The sequence below is a fragment of the Eptatretus burgeri genome, chromosome 10 (assembly GCF_056783735.1).
Source record: "Eptatretus burgeri isolate ZD-2024b chromosome 10, Ebu_testis_v1, whole genome shotgun sequence".
Classification (NCBI taxonomy): Eukaryota; Metazoa; Chordata; class Myxini; order Myxiniformes; family Myxinidae; genus Eptatretus; species Eptatretus burgeri.
Genome location: NC_140970.1, coordinates 52,752,062 through 52,774,274, shown reverse-complemented (window position 1 = coordinate 52,774,274; position 22,213 = coordinate 52,752,062). Strand labels below are relative to the sequence as shown.

Sequence of the window (22,213 nt, the reverse complement as noted above, 5' to 3'; positions counted from 1 at the left end):
CTCCCATTCTCCACTCATTACCTGTATGAACTGCACCTGTTTGAACTCGTTATCGACATAACAGACAGCTGTCCACATTCAATCAATCAGACTCCAACCTCTCCACAATGGGCAAGACCAGAGAGCTGTCTAAGAACATCAGGGACAAAATTGTAGACTTGCACAAGGCTGGGATGGGCTACAGGACAATATGCAAGCAGCTTGGTGAGAAGGCAACAACTGTTGGCGCAATTATTAGAAAATGGAATAAGTTCAAGATAACAGTCAATCTCCCTCGGTCTGGGGTTCCATGCAAGATCTCACCTCGTGGAGCCTCAATGATCATGAGAAAGGTGAGGGATCAGCTACACTACACGGCAGGACCTGGTCAATGACCTGAAGAGAGCTTGGACCACAGTATCAAAGAAAACCATAAGTAACACACTACGCCATCATGGATTAAAATCCTGCAGCGCACGCAAGATCCCTCTGCTCAAGCCAGCGCATGTCCAGGCCCGTCTGAAGTTTGCCAATGACCATCTGGATGATCCAGAGAAGGAATGGGAGAAGGTCATGTGGGCTGATGAGACCAAAATAGAGCTTTTCGGTTTAAACTCCACTCGCCGTGTTTGGAGGAAGAAGAAGGATGAGTACAACCCCAAGAACACCATCCCAACCGTGAAGCATGGAGGTGGAAACATCATTCTTTGGGGATGCTTTTCTGCAAAGGGGACAGGACGACTGCACCGTATTGAGGGGAAGATGGATGGGGCCAAGTATCGCGAGATCTTGGCCAACAACCTCCTTCCCTCAACAAGAGCATTGAAGATGGGGCGTGGCTGGGTCTTCCAGTATGACAACGACCCGAAACACACAGCCAGGGCAACTAAGGAGTGGCTCCGTCAGAAGCATCCCAAGGTCCTGGAGTGGCCTTGCCAGTCTCCAGACCTGAAACCTATAGAAATTCTTTGGAGGGAGCTGAAAGTCTGTGTTGCCCAGCGACAGCCCCGAAACCTGAAGGATCTGGAGAAGATCTGTATGGAGGAGTGGGCCAAAATCCCTGCTGCAGTCTGTGCAAACCTGGTTAAGAACTATAGGAAACATCTGATCTCTGTAATTGCAAACAAAGGTTTCTGGACCAAATATTAAGTTCTGTTTTTCTGATGTATCAAATACTTATTTCATGCTATAAAATGCAAATTAATTATTTTACAATCATACAATTTGATTTTCAGGATTTTTGTTTTAGATTCCGTCTTTCACAGTTGAAGTGTACCTATGATAAAAATTACAGACCTCTACGTGCTTTGCAAGTGGGAAAACCTGCAAAATCTGCAGTGTATCAAATACTTGTTCTCCACACTGTGTATGTATGTATGTATGTATGTATGTATGTTTGTATGTATGTATATGTATGTATATGTATGTATGTATATGTATGTATATGTATGTATATGTATGTATATATATATATTAAGTCTTTTATCAGATTCTTCTGAAAAGTAATACACCTATTATCTGGCATATCCTGCTGGTACTGAATCACTTTTTAAAAAAAATAAAAACAAAAAAATGGAATTTTTATAAGAAATCTAGTTTTTGTCTGGGACTCGTTATCTGCAAACCACAGTGTAAAATCATAGACCACAATGAATTCAGAATTCAAGCTCCCCTTGGGCTTCTGACTGATTCATGCTTTTATTAGACAAGGTCAGAGGTCAAGTTGACGATTTCGTAAGTACCAGTCTATGACTGCTTGTTTGTTTGTTTGTGTGTGTGTTTGTTTGTAGGCACGATAACTCGAGAACGGAAGAATCTACCAATGTTAAATTACACCATGTGATTCAGGAGGGTGATGGCTAGTGCTGATTAGATTTTAGTCAAAATCGGTCAAAGGTCAAGGTCACAGTGAGGTCAAATATTCGATTTTTGATGGTTTGGTACAGATAACTCGAGAACGGAAGAAGCTACCAATGTCAAATTACACCACGTGATTCAGGAGGGTGATGGCTAGTGCTGATTAGATTTTGGTCAAAATCGGTCAAAGGTCAAGGTCACAGTGAGGTCAAACATCCAAAAAATGATAACTCAAGAACGGAAGAAGCTACCAATGTCAAATTACACCACGCGATTCAAGAAGGTGATGGCTCGCGCTGATTAGCTTTTGGTCAAAATCGGTCAAAGGTCAAGGTCACAGTGAGGTCAAACATTCGGTTTTTGATGGTTTTGGACAGAATCATCGTAGAAACTTCTGGTTTGCGTCGCTACCTTCTCCAGAGACAGCTTTTATTCGACAAGGTCAGAGGTCAAGGTGACGATTTCGTAAGTACCAGTCTATCACTGCTTGTTTGTTTGTTTGTGTGTGGTGTGTGTTTGTGTTTGTAGGCACGATAACTCGAGAACGGAAGAAGCTACCAATGTCAAATTACACCACGTGATTTAGGAGGGTGATGGCTCGTGCTGATTAGATTTTGGTTAAAGGTCAAGGTCGCAGTGAGGTCAAACATTCGATTTTTGATGCTTTGGTACAGATTCATCGTAGAAAATTCTGGTTTGCGTCGCCACCTTCTCCAGAGACAGCTTTTATTCGACAAGGTCAGAGGTCAAGTTGACGATTTCCTAAGTACCAGTCTATGACTGCTTGTTTGTTTGTTTGTAGGCATGATAACTCGAGAATGGAAGGAGCTACCAACGTCAAATTACACCACGTGATTCAGGAGGGTGATGGCTCGCGCTGATTAGCTTTTGGTCAAAATCGGTCAAAGGTCAAGGTCACAGTGAGGTCAAACATAATTCCATAAATTCATGTGGAGAAATGGAGTATATTTGCTTCACTCGATGTTACGAGTTCGTTTTAACTTCGATTTTAATTTTGTCTTTGGTTTTTGCGATCGCTAAGGATGCTTAAAACTCGGTTGTCGAAATTCTGGTAAAAATCGGATGTTTTGGAGACGTTTTAAGATTGTATAAAAAAATATTTCACTCGCGCGTCAAGGGTCGTCACGTGATGCAGCGCGCTCGAGCAGACGCGTTGTTGACTCACGTATGGTTTTTCATGTGCACGCTGACAGTGTTTTCGATAAAGATGGTGTTTAAAAATCATTTTTTATCCCAATAAAGGTTATCGTCGCATGCCTGACTCGCTGAGCCGTTGGATTCTGTTAAGATTGTTGGTGGATGGCCGAATATTACGGTTTTGTGACTGATAATATAATATAAAATAATTGCGTGGAGAAATGGAGATTTTTGCTTCGGTCGACGTTACGATTTTTGATGGTTTGGTACAGATTCATCGTATAAACTTCTGGTTTGCGTCACAACCTTTTCTAGAGACAGCTTTTATGAGACAAGGTCAGAGGTCAAGTTGACGATTTCGTAAGTTGCAGTCGATGACTGCTTATTTTTTGTTTGTGTGCTTGTTACTTACGAAATTTAAAGATTTCGTAAGTATATTGATCACTTCCATTTCTGTTTGTTTGTTTGTGTGTTTGTTTGTTACTTACGAAATCTTAAGATTTCGTAAGTATATTGATGACTTCCGTTTCTGTTTGTTTGTTTTTGGGCACGATAACTCGAGAACGGAAGAAGCTACCAATGTCAAATTACACCACATGATTCAGGAGGTGATGGCTCGTGCTGGTTAGATTTTGGTCAAAATCGGTCAAAGGTCAAGGTCAGAGTGAGGTCAAATATTCGATTTTTGATGGTTTGATACAGATAACTCGAGAACGGAAGAAGCGACCAATGTCAAATTACACCAAGTGATTCAGGAGGGTGATGGCTAGTGTTGATTAGATTTTGGTCAAAAATCGGTCAAAGGTCAAGGTTACAGTGAGGTCAAACATACAAAAAATGATAACTCGAGAATGAAAGAAGCAACCAATGTCAAATTACACCACGTGATTCAGGAGCGTGGTGGCTTGCGCTGATTAGATTTTGGTTAAAATCGGTCAAAGGTCAAGGTCACAGTGTGGTCAAATATCAAAAACATTCGATTTTTGATGGTTTGGTTCAGAATCATCGTAGAAACTTCTGGTTTGCGTCGCTACCTTCTCTAGAGACAGCTTTTATTCGACAAGGTCAGAGGTCAAGTTGACGATTTCCTAAGTACCAGTCTATGACTGCTTGTTTGTTTTTTTGTTGACACGATAACTCGAGAACGGAAGAAGCTACCAATGTCAAATTACACCACGTGATTCAGGAGGATGATGGCTAGTGGTGATTAGATTTTGGTCAAAATCGGTCAAAGGTCAAGGTCACAGTGAGGTCAAACATAATTCCGTAAATTAATGTGGAGAAATGGAGTATTTTTGCTTCGCTCGACGTTACGAGTTCGTTTTAACTTTGATTTTAATTTTGTCTTCGGTTTTTGCGATCGCTGAGGACGCTTAAAACTCGGTTGTCGAAATTCTGGTTTAAAAAAAAAAAAATCAACGGATGTTTTGGAGACGTTTTAAGATTGTATAAAAAATATTTCACTCGACGCGTCACGGGTCGTCCCATGATGCAGTGCGCTCGAGCAGACGCGTCGTTGAGTCATGTAAAGGTTTTGCGTGTGCGCGCTGACCGTGTTTAAAAGTCATTTTTATCCCATTAAAGGTTATCGTCGCATGCCTGACTCGCTGAGCCGTCGGATTATGTAAAGATTGTTGGTGGATCTTTTGGTACAGAGAAACGTCCGGTTTGTGCCGCTACCTTCTCTAGAGAAAGCTTTTATTCGACAAGGTGAGAGGTCAAGTTGACGATTTCGTAAGTCCCAGTCTATGACTGCTTGTTTGTGTGTTTGTTTGAGTGTTTGTAGGCACGATAACTCCAGAACGGAAGAAGCTACCAATGTCAAATTACACCACGTGATTCAGGAGGGTGATGGCAAACGCTGATGAGATTTTGGCAAAAATCGGTCAAAGGTCAAGGTCACAGTGAGGTAAAACATCCAAAACATGATAACTCGAGAAAGGTTACCATAGGTATTGTTGACGGAGCGTGAGTTTGGAAGATCGAGGTAAGTTCGGCGGAATCTGTGTGTCAATTCGTCGAGTTACGGCTGTTTTAAAAATTTCAGTGTTGGCGCCCATGGCGCAGAACGCCTTGTCTAGTTGTAGGCCGCGTTGTGTTTTCGATAAAGATGGTGCTTAAAAGTTATTTTTCATCCCAATAAAGCTTATCGTCACATGCCTGACTCGCTAAGCTGTCAGATGGTGTAAAGATTGTTTGTGGATGGTCAACCTGCTGCAACCATGAGGCACGTGGTCGGCACACTGGCCTCCTCCACTCATGAGACTCCCTCGCTGAGAGAATCCGGTGAGCAGGATCAGCAACAGGAAAACGAGCCACATTTCCATACAGCCGCAACTGACGCTCACGGACTATGCAGGTAACAAATCTCATCCGAGTCTCTCTCAGCAACCGCTGGTTGGACACAAAATCTGACCAGCGATAGCCAAGGATTCTCCAAAGAGACCTGGTACCAAAGGAATTAAGTCTCCATCTCAGATCCTTGGTCAGAGTTCAAGTCTCGCATCCACAGAGCAAGACTGGAAGTACCAAGGACCTGAAGACTCAGACTTTCGTCCTCCTGCACAGGTACCGGCAGCGCCACACCCCATGATCCAGTGAATCCACGACTCCCCAGGCCCGACCCAGACGTCTATTGACCTCTGACTCACAGCCAGCAGAGACATGAATATCACTGCCAAGGTAAGTGAATCTCTCCACGACCTCAACATCCTCACCACAAACATACACAAGCAGGACAGCAGCATCCAAGATGTCACTGAAAGCCTGGATCTTCGTTTTGACCCAAGAAACCCGTAATCCCAGCGGCTCTGACTCCTCATTCAGCACCTCGAGGGCCCCCAAAAGGATATCTAAAGTCTCCACAAAGATGACTGCATCATCTGCAAAATCAAGGTCTGAGATCTTGACATTCCCAAACGATGAACCGCAGCTTGATCTCTCCGACATCCTCCCTAAAATCCAGTCCATACAAGTGCTGAAAAGTGTGGGGGGCAGTACACACCCCTGACGAACTCCAGTAACAACGAGAAATAAGTCAGAGATGGTACCACCACACTTCACAGCACTCTCAGTACCAGAGTAGAGTTCAGACATCAGATCGATCAGTTTTGGTGGCACCCCACGAAGACCAAGAATCATGCAGAGGAAATCCCAATTCACTGAATCGAGCGCTTTAGAGAGATCAACATCGGCTGCAAGCAGCCCCTGCTGAAACTCTCATCTGCATTCGGTGAGGACACGAAGAGCAAGGACACGGTCAATCGTTGACCTCTTTGGTGTAAAGCCTGACTGCTCTGGACGCTGGTGCTCAAGCAGATGGTGACGAACCCTATCAAGAATTATCCGAGCAAAGACCTTGCCCGGCACTGAGAGCAGCGTCACGCCTCGGTAGTTGTTGCAGTCTTGGCGATCACCCTTCCCTTTCCAGAGAGGAACAACAAGGCCCCTCTTCCAGTCAGTTGGGATGATGCCTGTGTTCCAGGCAGAGCACAAAACTGCATGAAACGACACGAGTGCAGCATTTCCACCACCTTTGAGAAGTTCAGCATGGATGCCACAGATCCCTGGAGCTTTGCCCCGTTTCAACCGGTTCACCGCAGCCCGTGATTCCACAAGCGAAGGTGGACCACAGTTGATTCGAGGGTCAGCAACAGGGATTGTAACACCCTGACATCCAATTCGACAGCTGGGGGATCAGCCTGGTACAACCACTCAAAGTAACCGGCCCAGCGGGCCTTCACTTCAGACTCCTCTGTCAAGAGCCTACCACTCTCTGCTCTAACTGCAGTGCTCCGAGGGATGGGCTTGGATGAACGCAATGCGCGAATTCCCCTGTAAGCGGGACGAGAATCACCTGTCCACAGGTGATGCTCTACCCCCTCACAGATTCCTCGCACATAGGCCTCCTTGTCCACCCTCAGTGCACGTACAGTTTTACGCCTCAGCTCCCTGAACAGCTCAGCTCTGCCATTCAGCCTGGCCCTGCGACTCTGGTCAATGGTATCCAGTGTCCCTCGAGAGACAAAATTCTTCTTTGCCCTGCGGTGAGTTCCAAGACATCCACCGGCAACATCAAGGATGGTGGTCTTGAAGGCACTTCACAACTCTTCAGGACCCCCCAAAGCACCCAGACCCCCCAAATCTCCACTCAGACTGTTCACAAACTCCTCAGCTACTCTCTCATCCCTGAGCTTGCCAGCATCCAGCCTCGGCTGGGATGGTACCATTCTCCAGGATTTAAGGTGCAGCTTTGGAGTTGCTACAACAAGCCTGTGGTCAGTATTGAGGAACTGAGCACTCCGGTAGACCCTGCAGTTCTGGATCATCCTCCAACGACCGTCAATGAGGACATGGTCAATCTCCTTTGTCACACCGCCAGCGTTGGAATACCAAGTCCAGCGATGAGCTTGTGGGCGCTGAAACCATGAACCAGCCACCCTAAGCCCATGACTTCTTGCAAAGTCAAGGAACTTAGTGCTATTCTGGTTCATAGTTCCTGACCCATGGGGACCAACACACACCTCATAACCGTCCCTATCAGTTCCAGTCGATGCATTGAAATCCCCCAAGACGAGAAGTGTATCTCGTCTGGGGCACTGATCAACCACAGACTCGAGCGTGGCGTAGAATGCATCCTTCACGGTGAGATCACTCGCCTCAGTCGGAGCATAAACGGAGACCAAGGAAATGACACCTCAGGAGTGACGAATCCTTAATCTCATAATACGCTCGTTGACCGGTGTTACCTCAATTATCATTGGGGTCAGCTTATTGGACACAGCTACAGCAACTCCTTGGGTATGGTAACCATCAGAGCGAACAGACCAATAGTCGGTGTAACCACCCACCATTATCTCGCCGCAATCCGGTCTCCGATCCTCAGAGAGTGCTGCAATACCGATGTCCAAACGCTTGAGCTCAGATGATACAGAGACACGTGATCATCCTCTCTTAGGGATAGGACATTCCAGGAACACACCCGAAGGGACCGCCTCAGGTTAACCCAAGGAGACCACCGTCTGGTGGACGACACCTCAGCACCACTCCGACACACTCGCCCGCAATCTGACCCAGGGATGTTACCCCGTGGTTTCCCTCCTTTCATCAAAGATTGGGGGTTCCGAAGGCTTTGCCCCAATCCCGTCATCCGGTGAGCTGCCCAGGAGGTACTTCCACGGCGTGGGTTTTCAGATTTTTTTGCGTTTTGCGGAATGAACGGTTTTACGGTGGCCAGAGTGCAAATCCTGCCACCAACCTCCTGATAAAAAAGTAACCCAACTGCAGGAGGACGTCCGCAGACACAGTTGGGCACGAGATATGGATGGCCGTTGGCGCACAAGTCGCTCCTCCGCCCTTTGACAGGTTTTGTTTTTAATCCTGCTGGGTGTCCATATCCAAACACCCTCCTCACCAGAAAACCTGGTGGGGGAGACGGTTTAGTCACCGACAACCCGACCATGGAACAGGTTAGTACAGGTTTACATGGTACCTGGAGCAGGTCACAGATATAACCTGACCTGACAGAACAGTATTTTAACCAATAACCTCTTCTCCAACAACACCTACCTTCTGCAACTCCTTCACACAGTACTGCACAGTATTCTGACCAGGCAATACTTGGTGCTTTTGTTTGCTCTGCAGGGGCAGAAATGGAAAGAGAAATGGAAAGAATATAAAATTCCAATATCAACAGAAGAATAACAATTTCAATGTTGCAAAAGAGATTTCTTTGCCAAAAGAACATACCTTCTGCAACTCTTTTGCACTGCGCTGCACAGTATCCTGACCAGGCAATACTTTGAGCTGCTTGCTCTGCAGTGGCTGCAATGGAAATATAAGTAAGAATGATACCTGCTATGGAAAACAAGAATATAGATAGAAATGCTGAAAAATACTTCTCCCCTCCCCCACCCCAACATCAAACCCCCTCCAAATACCCCAGAGCACTTTCGAAGTCTAATATTGTCGGCTTAAAACCATCAGAGGATTTGTTCTAACATCACAGACCTCACTGTAAAGTTCCTCATAAAGTGGGGATCTGATAATCACCCAGGTGGTTTGTCGGTCTTAAGTAATTCCATTGAACATTTCCTCCACCACGAACCCATCTAACCATAAAGAATGCGAGTTCTCTCCAGTGAAATAGCCCACAAACTGCTGTTCTCTCTTGTCTGATTGCCCACATTCTTATTGGTGACACCATACATACCTCACTCTCCACCATCTTACATGGACCCATAACGAAGAAAACAAGAAAAAGAGCAACCAGAGATTGCAGACCCTCACCAGAACTTTTGTGTGGTGTTTGTGTAGTTTTGTGTGCTGGTGTTATGTAATTTGAGACATAATTACAACTGCGATTTTATAACTGCTGGCAGTGATGACCACCGGGTACCAAGATGTCCCACTTTGATCGGACACCTGACCCTGACCCATCATTTTCATGAATATTAAATGAAATTCAATTCAAATCAAATGGAAGACCAATAGGTACAGTCCTGCATTGGAGTAATCAGAAGGAACCCAAACATTTCTTCACTGGACACCGACTTATTAACGGGAAAAGTTTCTGGCTGACCATGAAACCGCTTTAAAATAATGCCCATGTTCTTAATTCCTGTTCCGCCCAAACTCGCATCGATGAGGTTTGTGCTTTCCATCATGTCGTTCATATTCGGTCAAATACCATTTGTGTTCAAAGCAAGCCTCGGACAAGGGCTCCACGATTAAAAGCGCTTCCTCGATACCAAGAAAAATGTTCGGCCCTGTAAGGCATTTGTACATACTACAAGAACATGTTGTTGACATTTGAAGGCAGTCGTTTCCATATCCCTTCTCTACTCTGGATGCTGTTGAGATCAAGGTCCTGAGCTTTTCAAACCAAGAGACAGGGCCAAAGTTCTCATCACAGATAAATCAGTGCTCTCTTGATATTTCCTCTTTTCTTATCTGGTCTTGCACATCGTTCTCTTTCAGCCTTCTGCAATGTGCAATGAGCCAGTGCCGATTATGATTCTGTAGCTTGTTTTATATACTGTACGTCGATATAATAACAAGCGCGTTGAAAAACTATTTACATTCCTAATATATCTCAAAGGTCGTCCCACAAAGTAATTCAAATAATATGCACAAAACAGGTCATTAATATTCATGACCCTGGAAATACTGCAGTCAATGTCAAAGCACATGTGGCAGTCGGTAAAGGAAAGGAGGTCAGATGAGGAACTGCATGAACCGAATATGGCAATCACTTTATGTAATACAATTTGAAGAAGTTTGGGGGGGGAGAAATGGACAGAGAATTGGTGGAGGAGGATAATGAGAAGGAAAGACCTCTTACTTTTAAATTTAACTCGGTCACCTTATTCGGAGTATTCAACTTGTCTTTGGCTGAAAGCTTTTTTTTACTCAACCGCAGGTGTTTTACTTTTTCCCTTCGTGCATTCTTTCGCTGCTCCTTTGCCTTTTCAAACTGAAAAAAGAAAAGAAGTTAAAACATGGTGATGGAAACAAAATTTACAAGGAAAATTAAGAAAGGGACCAGAGCTGAATGAAATAGGTTTATAGTGAAACCCACGAACACAGCAAATCCCAAATGTCAAGAGAAACCTAAATGGGGAGGGGGGGGGATGAACAAAAATATTGGCATCATCCCTCACCTTGCGTTTTCGCTCTTCTGCCATTTGCAAAATTTCCTCCTTAAACGGCGCTGAATTTGGCACACCTGGATCTTTCCTCCGTTTTTTCAAACCTTTTCCTTTAGCCTCCTTACGCACCTTCCGACGATGTATTCGAATCTGTACAAGGTAAGCTTGCAATGGAATTTCAACGTTTCCACACAAACTCGTAACATGCTCATTAAAAAATAAAATGCAAATGGAGGGGGGGTGGGGGTCCAAGGACCCTCCTGCCAGTTTGGCAGTTCGTATAAACCGGAAATAGTTATCAATTCCACATTTGGGGTGTTGTATTGATGTCTCTGCTCAAATTTATTGATAGAGGTTTTCACTGAAGCACTTTGTGTGTCTGTTAACTCAAGTAAACATTTTAAAGAGCAATCTTGAGTGAATTAAATCAACATATTCACAAACGTATTTGGCTTTAAGAGAGCAACTTGTTGTTTTGCATTGGGTTGGCCACGAAACCCGGCCTGGCTCAGTTTGATGACAAAGCCTTTCAACAAACCGCTTTAAAACGTCCAATTTTCTCCGGAATTTTTTGCATACAAGTCTTGAGAGGAACAAGTGACAAAAACACCACAAACCTCTGAAAGTACAAAATTAGAGCAAAGTTACATCATTAAAAATTCACCATTTATTTTTGCGAATAATGGGTCTTCCTTTGAATGTCTGGAAAAAAGAAGTTCTACTGTACAATCTATATATAATGGAGCAAGTGTATGTGATTATGTATGCATGTACGTATATACGCTCTTCAACCATTGGTTGGACAGCTGACCTGACATCATCCACAAGTCTAACGTGAAATACTTAACCTAAAGTAGGGCAGGTGCTCTGCGAGTATTAATAATAATAAATGAACAAACATCCGTAAAATCCTCTGTTCAAAAGAATGCTATATTTAAAGCACCAAAAGTTTCCAGCACTTTTAAATAATGTTAATTTAACATTCTAACAGGTGTACAAACTCTGGGTACATGTAACAGATTTACATTTCTGATAATATGGAGGCGATTCGATGTTACATTTACCCGACCCCACTGTGAAATGAAATAAAAACTTTGATTAATTAAATTAATGGGGTTAGTGCAGGCATGACAGACCAAATGGCCTCTTCAAGTGTCCAACTTACTTGTATTATAATTATCCTCTTTTGTACATTTTATCATCCAATAGTTTAACATATTGTGGGACATGCCCTTCAATCCTCGTCAATTCTCAAAAAATTTGGTTTTCTCCTTCTATCGGTCACCTTACTCCCTCAACTGGATCGTGAATAAACCTCCTTTGTTACCAATGTACAGTTACTGGGCAGTATGGAAAGAATCCTGAATGAGAGACGATGGTAATTACCTCCACCACCGAAGGTGAAGGAGGTTACGTTTTCACCCCTCTGTCTGTGTGTGTGCAGGATATCTCAAAAAGTTTTTGTTTGTCCACACAGAACTTTTGTGTTTTTCTCCGGAACCACTTGTCGAATTGAGACAACTTTTTCAAGATTGGTGCGACTACTCATGTCGAATGTTTTAATGATAATTATGATGCCATGGGTCACATGGTGTTGCAGCCATATTGGAAAAACAGAAAAACTTTGGACCTCTGTATCTCTGAAACCGTACCAAGGAAAAACTAGAACGGGCACTCAGTAGAGCACATACCTTCGCCAATGCTACATTTTGACCCCCCCCCCCCCCCAGAAACCGTTGATTGCGAGGGTATTTAATCCGATACCACATCTGCCATCTCATAAGTGTTATGATGGCTTAAAAACATTAAATTTCCTGCTGTTTGACACCGATTCACATACATTGTACAATATCTGTATGAACTCCCTGACCTTTTTGGGTGTCGGTGTCAAGTCAATCTGATGACAACTGGTCACATTATGAGATATCAAATATTACACATCACAGGATAGGGAATTGAATTGTAAACATTTTGAATCTACTTAGATGCAAATTGTACAAGAATTGATCGCGTTATGATAATAAAGGTCGTTGACCCCCCTGACCTTTGACCCAAACCGCTAACAAAGGTAACAAACCGCTAACAAAACCGCTAACGAATCTTTAGATTTCGTAAGTAAGATTTCGTAAGTAACAAACACACATATTCACAAATAAATAAATACACAGCAATCAAAACATAACCTTCGCAACAAAGTTTGCGAAGGTAAAAAATGAAACTTGGCACATGGCAAGTACTCCTCATTTGGAATGAGTATGACTTGTTTTATGATATCAGAGGTGCTCTCGTTATGTCATAATTGCATATGTAGAACACCACATCCGATCAGTATGAAAAATTTTGACGGTCATCTCGAGATAAAATAGTCCATAGAAAAAAAACATATCATGATGTCATCGGTCACATGATTCGGCAGCCATATTGTTTTTCTTAGAAAACCTTCAAAAATCTTCTTTGCTGAAGTGGCTGAACAGATCGAGGCGAAACTTTACACGTATGACCGCCTGTCCATGAGGAACAAAACGGTCACACATATGATGTCAAAGGTCACGTAGTTTGGTAGCCATATTGGATTTACCCTAAAACCGAAAAAAAATTCACCATTCAAAAGAAGTCCTGGCAAGGGCCTGCAATCTCTGATCGCTCTTTTTCTTAATTTTTGAATTAGTTCTTTACCATTGAGAGAAAAACGATATCAAGCACGATATCTCAAAAATGCATTGGGCCCGATATGTTCTCAAGGATCAGACATTACGCGATGGAGGTATGAGCTCTACCGAATGCCCTTCTTGTTGATTCTGGGTTTAGTTTATCTTGATGATAAAACAAAGAGCATCAATCTTATCATTCAATCAAATCAAATCTTAAAATCAATCCTATCAATCCATCAAAATCTAACAATCCGATCACTTCAAGACACGATGATCAACCAAGTGCTTACAAAATTAAGTCTATCTTGATGATACTCTTACAATCCTGAGAGCAATGTACCCATCTTAATGTTTTAACAGCTTGCCAGGTGAAGCCCTTATTTCGACTACACAATCTGACATCACAGAGCAATTCATTCTTCCTGACTTTAATATACTTCACATCCACAAATAAAGCAGTGTTCCTGCAATAAAATAATTGTATTGAAGTATTCCCGATTAGGTTTGCAATGTCAATTGATATTTCAAAATATAACCCTCGGTGCCTTTAATGATGGGTGGATGATCAAACAACGATGGGCAATTATCTCTTGGCAAGAATTAAAAGCAGGTAAATAAATTCAATCTCACCTTTTTCTCGATCATGTATCGCTTACGACATGTAAGCCGCTTGCTCGCCTTTTTCAACTCTGCACAAAAAGACAAATAAATAAATAAATTGCAGTGCACACAAATCCCCACAAAAAGCATTTCAATATATTTAAGGAAAACAACAACCTCAGATTAGAATAACTCGAATACAAATCATTACAAAGCCTTCTTAAACTTGTGCATTTCTGGGATACCAGCAAGTTATATCAAACCAAGGAAGCTCGTAAAACAAAAAGAAAAAGCACCAAAGAAGACGTTATACCGGTATTTACGCAATAAAGCAGGATGTCGCTCATTTGTGCATATCTGCATCACATTTCCATAGATCGAGTAAAAAAAATAAAAATAATAAAAAAGAAGAATAAAGGAATATTTTCATGTCGATCATCACAAACAGTTTCCATTGTGCACGGGGGGGGGGGGGGGGGGTGGTTCTTAGATTTTACATTTAATTATTTCCACATGACGAGCCCAGGCGACCCAAGACGACGCGAAACACTCACCGACCAGGCACTTTCTTCTGCCTTTGTTCTTGGTTCTCCATATTGTGAATGGAGCAAAGTGTTGTCGATTAATCATAATTATTATAATATGCGTGTATGTATGTATGTATGTATGTATGTATACACACATTACGACAGCGACGACATCACTGGGTGATAGGAATTTTTCAGCTCCATTATAATCTTATGGGACCACCGTCGTATATGCGGTCCGTCGTTGACCGGAACGCCGTAATGCGGCGCATGACTGTATGTGTATATATATATATATATATATATATATATATATATATATATATATATATATATATATATATATATATATATATATATATGGAATACAATTATATTCTAGTTATATACAGTTATACACACACATATATATTGTTACGGATTCGCGCCCGCCGGCGTGCTGACGGCCACGTAACTCGAATCGCGGCGCGTCGCCCACCGGACGGACAATCCAGTCGTGACCCTCTCGGACTAACGCCGGGAACCAGTCACGGGTGGACCTTTTGGTCTCACCGCGATCGAGCCAATCAGCCCCCGCGTGGGATAGGGTTGCTCGCCAAATTCGACCTACCTAAGTACCCACACGGAGGGTAGACCGGGCGATCGCACCTCGCCGCAGGTCGACTTCGGACACGGGCCACTTAAGCGACCCGTTCCGTACTATCGGGATAACCGAGCGGTGTTATCGTCGGCCTCGACGGTTCGATTAATTATCGGGCGTATTCAGCCCACTACCAACCCTTTACGTGAAGCAAGATGAGGATTCAATGAAAGAAATGACGAAGCGAAGCGGGAAACAGTTCAACACAAAGCACATTTATTCGCGATGAATGGAAAGCACACATATTCAATTCCACCAAAAGCACATAGAAAAGAAGAAGAAACACAATGCAATTTTACACAAAAAGCAAATGCGACAATGCAGATCTAATACCGACTACGCGAGCACACGGCAACACTTATACAATTTTACTTCACAGACGGCGCCGACAACACATATCCAAAACCAAGAAAAAGAATACCCTCAAGGATGAGGCGGGCCTGAGGCCGAGACCGGGTCGGGCCTACCCGTCTGGTGTTGAGACGCGGAGCGGCGATGGTGCCTCAACTCCGCGGGCCTCGCGGACAGTGTCTGGTAGGGGGTGGGAAAAGGGGCCCCCTTGGTCGCACTATCTCAGCGCGGGGGGAAACAGGAGGGGGTTGCTGATGCTCGGGGGAAAGGAGGATTTTTACTCTGCCTCGAGTCCCGCGACGAGCGTCTCCACCTCGACCAGGTCGCGCCGTCGGCCTCCCTGGTGTGCAGCTCCCGGCACGACGCGAGCACCCCCTCGTCTGCCTTCGCCGCCTCTCCACAGCTCCATCCTCTTCGCTCCGACTCCAACGCACACGACGACGACGACGACCAACAACAAATTCTTCCTCTTCCCAACTCCACCGACTGCGAAGTCTTAACTCTGCTCTACTGACGAACGCGGTCGCTTATATAAGCCCCGTGGCTTCGCCTTTGACCCCCTACCTTCGACCTTTCACCTCGCTCCCCATTGGCCCGAGAAAAAGTGGGCGTGAATGCATTTTGATCCATAAATTTGCATATAGCGATCGCCCTCCAACGCCCTGGAGGCGGGGCCAAATCGCCCCTCGCTCACCGATTGGACGGCACAAAGGTGGGCGTGTGTCGTTTTTGATCCGATTTTGGAGCGGAAAATCCGTGATTTTGTACACGCTGTTCGGCGCGCGCCCTGCACGAGTCCAACACCGGTACCCACAAGCGGCGCAAGAACGGTGGCGATGCGACGGTTGCGAGGTGTGACGTGAAGCGGCGCCGCGGTGGGTGGTTGATGTTGTGGTTGGTGGTGGTAACAATGGCGGTTGGTCCAAAATAAAGATAGTAAAAGAAAAACGGCTATCCTGAAGAGTCGCAGCACGCATAAATGACATGTATTCCCACTAGACAACGGGTTTGGGCCTAACTACACATATACTTACCGAGATATCTCACCTAAGGGACCTGAATGGTGGTTTGCGAATTTGGTAACCACAACAATATATATATATATATATACAAAGACCCACCCATATCTCTGACCTGTGAATGAAGGGAATAGCCATAGGCTGCTGCTTGTCTGTCAGGATGACCTATGTCATGGCAGAGAGTGAAGTCATCAGCAAAGAGATAAAGATGATTTTCCAGAGCGAGTGAGAGTATTGATGATGATTAGGAATAACATCAGAACACTGCCACGTTCTTGAGGAACTCCAGCCTGGACAGGAAGGCATAGTGATTGAGTAGTTTTACCAGAACTACTGGTATGCCTATACGAAAGCGATACAAAATGGTACGCCTGGTTTAACATACTCCAGCCTTGACAGGGAGAGGAAATGAAAGGGTTCCACTGAGAGCTACATGTTGACTATGAGAGTGGAGGAAGTCAGTAATCGAAGAGTAGAGTTGGCCTTGGAATCCATATGCAGACAGTTTGGAGAGAAATGCAGGATGCCAGATTATCAAAAGCGTGAGATATTTCCAGAGACGGCCATGATCTCATGTCTGACATTGAGGCCACGATCCATTGTTGGGAGAGTTGAAGCAGTATGTCCAAGGTAAAGTGACCAGGTCTGAATCCGAATTGATGATCTGAGATGAGGCTGTTGGAGAAAAGGAATGATTTTATGCCAAATGTGATGATGGATTCCATGACCTTGCCGATGAATGGAAGTACAGCAAGCTATTTGGGCTGTAGTTAAGGGGATCTGTTTTTGCACTTTTCTAATGTAATTCTGTGAAGTTGGTCAATTTCAAATTTCCCATGTAGATATGAGAGACCAGTCCTGAAGTGTTCCAAATAAATAAACAAACAAATAAAAAGCCACGAATACACAAATGTTGAAGCAGGTCACACTTTATGACCCAAGAATACACGGGGTCCGCGAACAGTGAATCCACGAATAGTGGGGTCAGACAGTATATCGTAAAGCATTGATTAACGATACTATATATCATAAAGTGTCGATTAATCAGTTCAGATATAATGAGAAGAATCCGTTTGTGTGTTTGACTTCCATGCATGACTGAACCACTGGACAGAACAAGTAAATGTATAAAAGATGAAGCGATCCTGTGAAGTCAGTCTCATTAAGGCATTTGTTTCCGAGGAGAAGCATGATAAAGACACAAGTATGTTTTTACCGTTTTATTTACATGTGATACATACTCCAAGGTTTCGGTGCTACGAATATGTTCCCTTTTCTCATCCTGTCTGTCCTTTGTTTATGAAACAATTACTCCACAAGGCGAGCATGTACCTGCTGGATTTTCAGCGCTGCATTCAAATATCCCCGATTAGCATTGAAATTGTTAAATATTTTTTTTATGTATGACCAGCATGGTTTTAGCCTGTATTCCGAACTCGGCCACGTACCGAATCGTTCAAACTCTTAATTTTGAAGTTTAATTTCAATGATGAACTCTTTAATAAATGTTAAGTTCAAAGGGAAAATTTACAAGTACACAGATCATAGCAAATTTTCAAATTAGAAAAAAAACCCAAAAACAACTGTAGTTTCTGGAATGCCACAATCAAGTTTTGCATTATTACCTCTGCCACTGAAGATAGACGGAGCTTTGTTTCCACCCGTCTGTGTGAGTCTATGAACAGGATATCTCAAAAAGTTATGGACGGATTTGAACGGAGTTTGATGGGTTGGTTGGGTGCGTGATGAGTACGAATCGATTAGATTTTGGTGAAGCTCCGGATCCGGCTACTGGAACGTTTTTTCATGAGATTCTTCACCATTGAGAAATAGGGCCAAAAAACTATGTGTAGCATATCTCAGAATTGTGTTTTTTTTAATTTATTTAATTTTTAAAGTGATTTTTCACAATTGAGGGAAAGGACCAAAAACAATATATGTCATATTTCAAAAAGTTGTGGACGAGTTATGACAAAACTTGGTGGATGCGTTAGTTATTTGACAAGAACAAGCCGATTTGATTTTGGTTGAGGTCCGGATCCAGATCCAGATCCGACCCATCAGTGGATACAAAATGTAAACTGTTCAACATGTCGGAGGTATGCGCTCTACAGAGTGCTGTTCTACTTTTATCTGTTTCCATGTCATATTCCAAGACATGTTGCTAATTAAAATATTGGTCAAAGAAATTTTACTTTTTAAAAAAACAGGATTATCCTCAAAAAGTACCAAAATGTTGGCAAGATTTCATCATTTTATGGTCAGAAACGTGAGAATGTAATTGGAAAGATGACGCTGTGGACCATTAGCAACAGAGCAATCCTCGAGGAATCTCCGGCATCCGGGGTGCTCCCCAGGACCCAGAACACCGGCATGTTGTGGTAGGACCCGAGAGTGGCATTGTCATTTAGATCTGCAACTGAGAATACTAAATACATCTCTGTTATTGGTACGTACTTCATGTACGTGTGACGTGTTTTTACGTTCACTTTTGGTAATAGAAAGGAAGAACTGAAGGTGTAACCTCCACCAACCCCCCCCCCCCCCAAAGGAACCATAGAATCCACTGTCACATACAACAGCAAGCAATACGAGTTAAAAGATGCACATACTCTAATCGAAGCTGTACCATCGTCATAGCATATATCGAATTTGAAAGGGGAAACCGTCCCTCCACACGCAGCACTCGCCTGGGAGATTACATCACTTCTTAAGGGTGGTGCGGCGCGACCTGATGCCCACCTAGATCGGAGCAACAATTTGGAATTTGGTCAGCTCTCCGCCATTTGCTCGCAGTCTTCACGAAAGAGAGCTTTAACGTCCACTCACTAATGGTGGGAAATGATTCGCCTGGTTTAACGTCCACTAATGGTGGGAAATGGTACGCCTGGTTTAACGTCCACCAACTAATGGTGGGAAATGGTGCATCTGGTTTAACATCCACTAACTAATGGTGGGAAATGGTACGTCTGGTTTAACGTCCACTAATGGTGGGAAATGGTACGTCTGGTTTAACGTCCACTAACTAATGGTGGGAAATGGTGCATCTGGTTTAACGTCCACCAACTAATGGTGGGAAATGGTACGTCTGGTTTAACGTCCACTAATGGTGGGAAATGGTACGTCTGGTTTAACGTCCACTAATGGTGGGAAATAGTTCGTCTGGTTTAACGTCCACTAACTAATGGTGGGAAATGGTTCGCCTGGGTTAACGTCCACTAAAGCCTAGGTCACATTTGCCACGGCGGTCGTGGGGTCTCCAAAATATATGGCCACTAGAAATTATACGGCGGCCGTAGTATTTCCACGGTCACACAATGTAGCAGTCACATATGTTTTTATTTTTCGGGGGGCCGCACGGCGTATTTAGAAATTGTGGAGACTGAAAACGTGGGGGTGCCATACGGTCTTTGATTTGATGTCGCATGGGTGACCTTAGGGCATTCCTGCGGCGGCCATAGAATTTTCTAGGGAGACGCAAGGTTCCCACAGGGGGACCCTAAGGCAAACGTGCGGCCAGACGGACGGTAACGAGTGGGTTTTTTTTTTTTCTTACCAGTTTTTTTTTTTTTTCCGGCTTGTCGAATTGCTCCGGCAAACGTAGAAATGAAAAAAGTTATAACTCCACGCCATAATTCCATGGCAACCCCTACGGCCTGTAAAATATAGCCATACGGCGAAGGGCCATCCTGAGGCCACCTCAGAAACTCTGCGGCCGCCGCACGTTTCTGTCAATTCAGAGGGCGTACGGCCGCCGTATCCTCGCCGTAGAGCAAATGTGACTTAGGCCTAACTAATGGTGGGAAATGGTTCGCCTGGGTTAACGTCCACCCGAGGGACGGCACACGCATGGATGACAGGTTATAGCTGGGTCGGGATTCCAACCCAGTTTGGGCAGTTCAGAGACGAGGGAGCGTACATACCTCGACGCTACCCTGCAAGGCCCCGGGCAGGACCGTAAAACAAAACAAAAACCATACAAGACAAAGGGAATTACAATCGAATATCTCATGAAATACGTTGTGAGATAAACGTGACAGTATAATACAAGTAACATTAATCCACATAAACTCATAGATAACGGCAAATGATGATAAAAATTGAGAAAAGGCATACTCGGTCGCTTCATGATGAACCACGTGCGAAGGGTAACGAGGAGAGTCGTAAATCGGAATGCCGTAAAACCAAATAATGCCGTAAAACCAAATAATGCCGTAAAACCGATCGCGTCAGAGTGACGTAAATGAGTTTGTTGTTGTTTTTGTTTATGCAGGTTTTATGGGGTGGTTTTTATCGAAGAAATGATACACAGTACCGTGTCGGTTTGTTGCTGAAACGACTCCGAATAACTTCGACTTTCCCTTGAGATCGCAAACATATCAGTATTTGTCACCTCCGGACCTCCGGACCTCCGGATACATGACATCAGTTCGAACCCAACGTTCGCCGACCTTCTGTGCTTTTGGAGTGTAATTTATTTCGATGAGGCTTCTTGCACTCGGAAACATAATAACCGCTCGCTGCTACATTATTGTTACATTTTAATAAGATAATGCAACACTGAATAATGTACCATGTATTTATCACGTACGCAAATAATAAAAGGGTGGACCTTTTTTAGACCGTCCTTGAACTTAATCAAATTCTCAGGAAATCCAGTTCTTGGCCCTTCATCCATCCTTTAAAATCCCAAAAGGGCCCGCGGAGCGAGGGAGCGAAACGACCGAGTCGAGTGGGTGGGGCCGTGGGGGTGATCAGGGAAAAGAGTTGGTAGGTCTGGGAGGGGGGGGGAGAGTTGGTAGGTCTGGGAGGGGGAGAGTTGGTAGGTCTGGGAGGGGGGAGAGTTGGTAGGTCTGGGAGGGGGGAGAGTTGGTAGGTCTGGGAGGGGGGGAGAGTTGGTAGGTCTGGGAGGGGGGAGAGTTGGTAGGTCTGGGAGGGGGAGAGTTGGTAGGTCTGGGAGGGGGGAGAGTTGGTAGGTCTGGGAGGGGGAGAGTTGGTAGGTCTGGGAGGGGGAGAGTTGGTAGGTCTGGGAGGGGGAGAGTTGGTAGGTCTGGGAGGGGGGGGAGAGTTGGTAGGTCTGGGAGGGGGGAGAGTTGGTAGGTCTGGGAGGGGGGGAGAGTTGGTAGGTCTGGGAGGGGGAGAGTTGGTAGGTCTGGGAGGGGGGAGAGTTGGTAGGTCTGGGAGGGGGGGAGAGTTGGTAGGTCTGGGAGGGGGAGAGTTGGTAGGTCTGGGAGGGGGGGAGAGTTGGTAGGTCTGGGAGGGGGAGAGTTGGTAGGTCTGGGAGGGGGGAGAGTTGGTAGGTCTGGGAGGGGGGAGAGTTGGTAGGTCTGGGAGGGGGGAGAGTTGGTAGGTCTGGGAGGGGGGGAGAGTTGGTAGGTCTGGGAGGGGGAGAGTTGGTAGGTCTGGGAGGGGGAGAGTTGGTAGGTCTGGGAGGGGGGAGAGTTGGTAGGTCTGGGAGGGGGGGAGAGTTGGTAGGTCTGGGAGGGGGGAGAGTTGGTAGGTCTGGGAGGGGGAGAGTTGGTAGGTCTGGGAGGGGGGGGAGAGTTGGTAGGTCTGGGAGGGGGAGAGTTGGTAGGTCTGGGAGGGGGGAGAGTTGGTAGGTCTGGGAGGGGGGAGAGTTGGTAGGTCTGGGAGGGGGGAGAGTTGGTAGGTCTGGGAGGGGGGGAGAGTTGGTAGGTCTGGGAGGGGGGAGAGTTGGTAGGTCTGGGAGGGGGGAGAGTTGGTAGGTCTGGGAGGGGGGAGAGTTGGTAGGTCTGGGAGGGGGAGAGTTGGTAGGTCTGGG

At 44.8% G+C, this 22,213-nt stretch overlaps 1 protein-coding gene across 1 annotated transcript in view; it reads right to left on the bottom strand.

The window, feature by feature from the left end:
* Positions 1 to 20,657, bottom strand: part of LOC147018574 (guanine nucleotide-binding protein-like 3) — a 78,594-nt gene extending 57,937 nt beyond the window's left edge. Inside the window, exons 1-6 of the mRNA XM_085898363.1 lie at positions 20,548 to 20,657; positions 13,925 to 13,983; positions 10,656 to 10,793; positions 10,358 to 10,468; positions 8,743 to 8,817; positions 8,563 to 8,631 (exon numbers count right to left, since the gene is read on the bottom strand). Coding sequence (XP_085754489.1) covers positions 8,563 to 8,631; positions 8,743 to 8,817; positions 10,358 to 10,468; positions 10,656 to 10,793; positions 13,925 to 13,983; positions 20,548 to 20,560 — 465 coding nt within the window. The 5' untranslated portion in view covers positions 20,561 to 20,657. The remainder of the gene's footprint in view (positions 1 to 8,562; positions 8,632 to 8,742; positions 8,818 to 10,357; positions 10,469 to 10,655; positions 10,794 to 13,924; positions 13,984 to 20,547) is intronic.
* Positions 20,658 to 22,213: the final 1,556 nt, after the last annotated feature.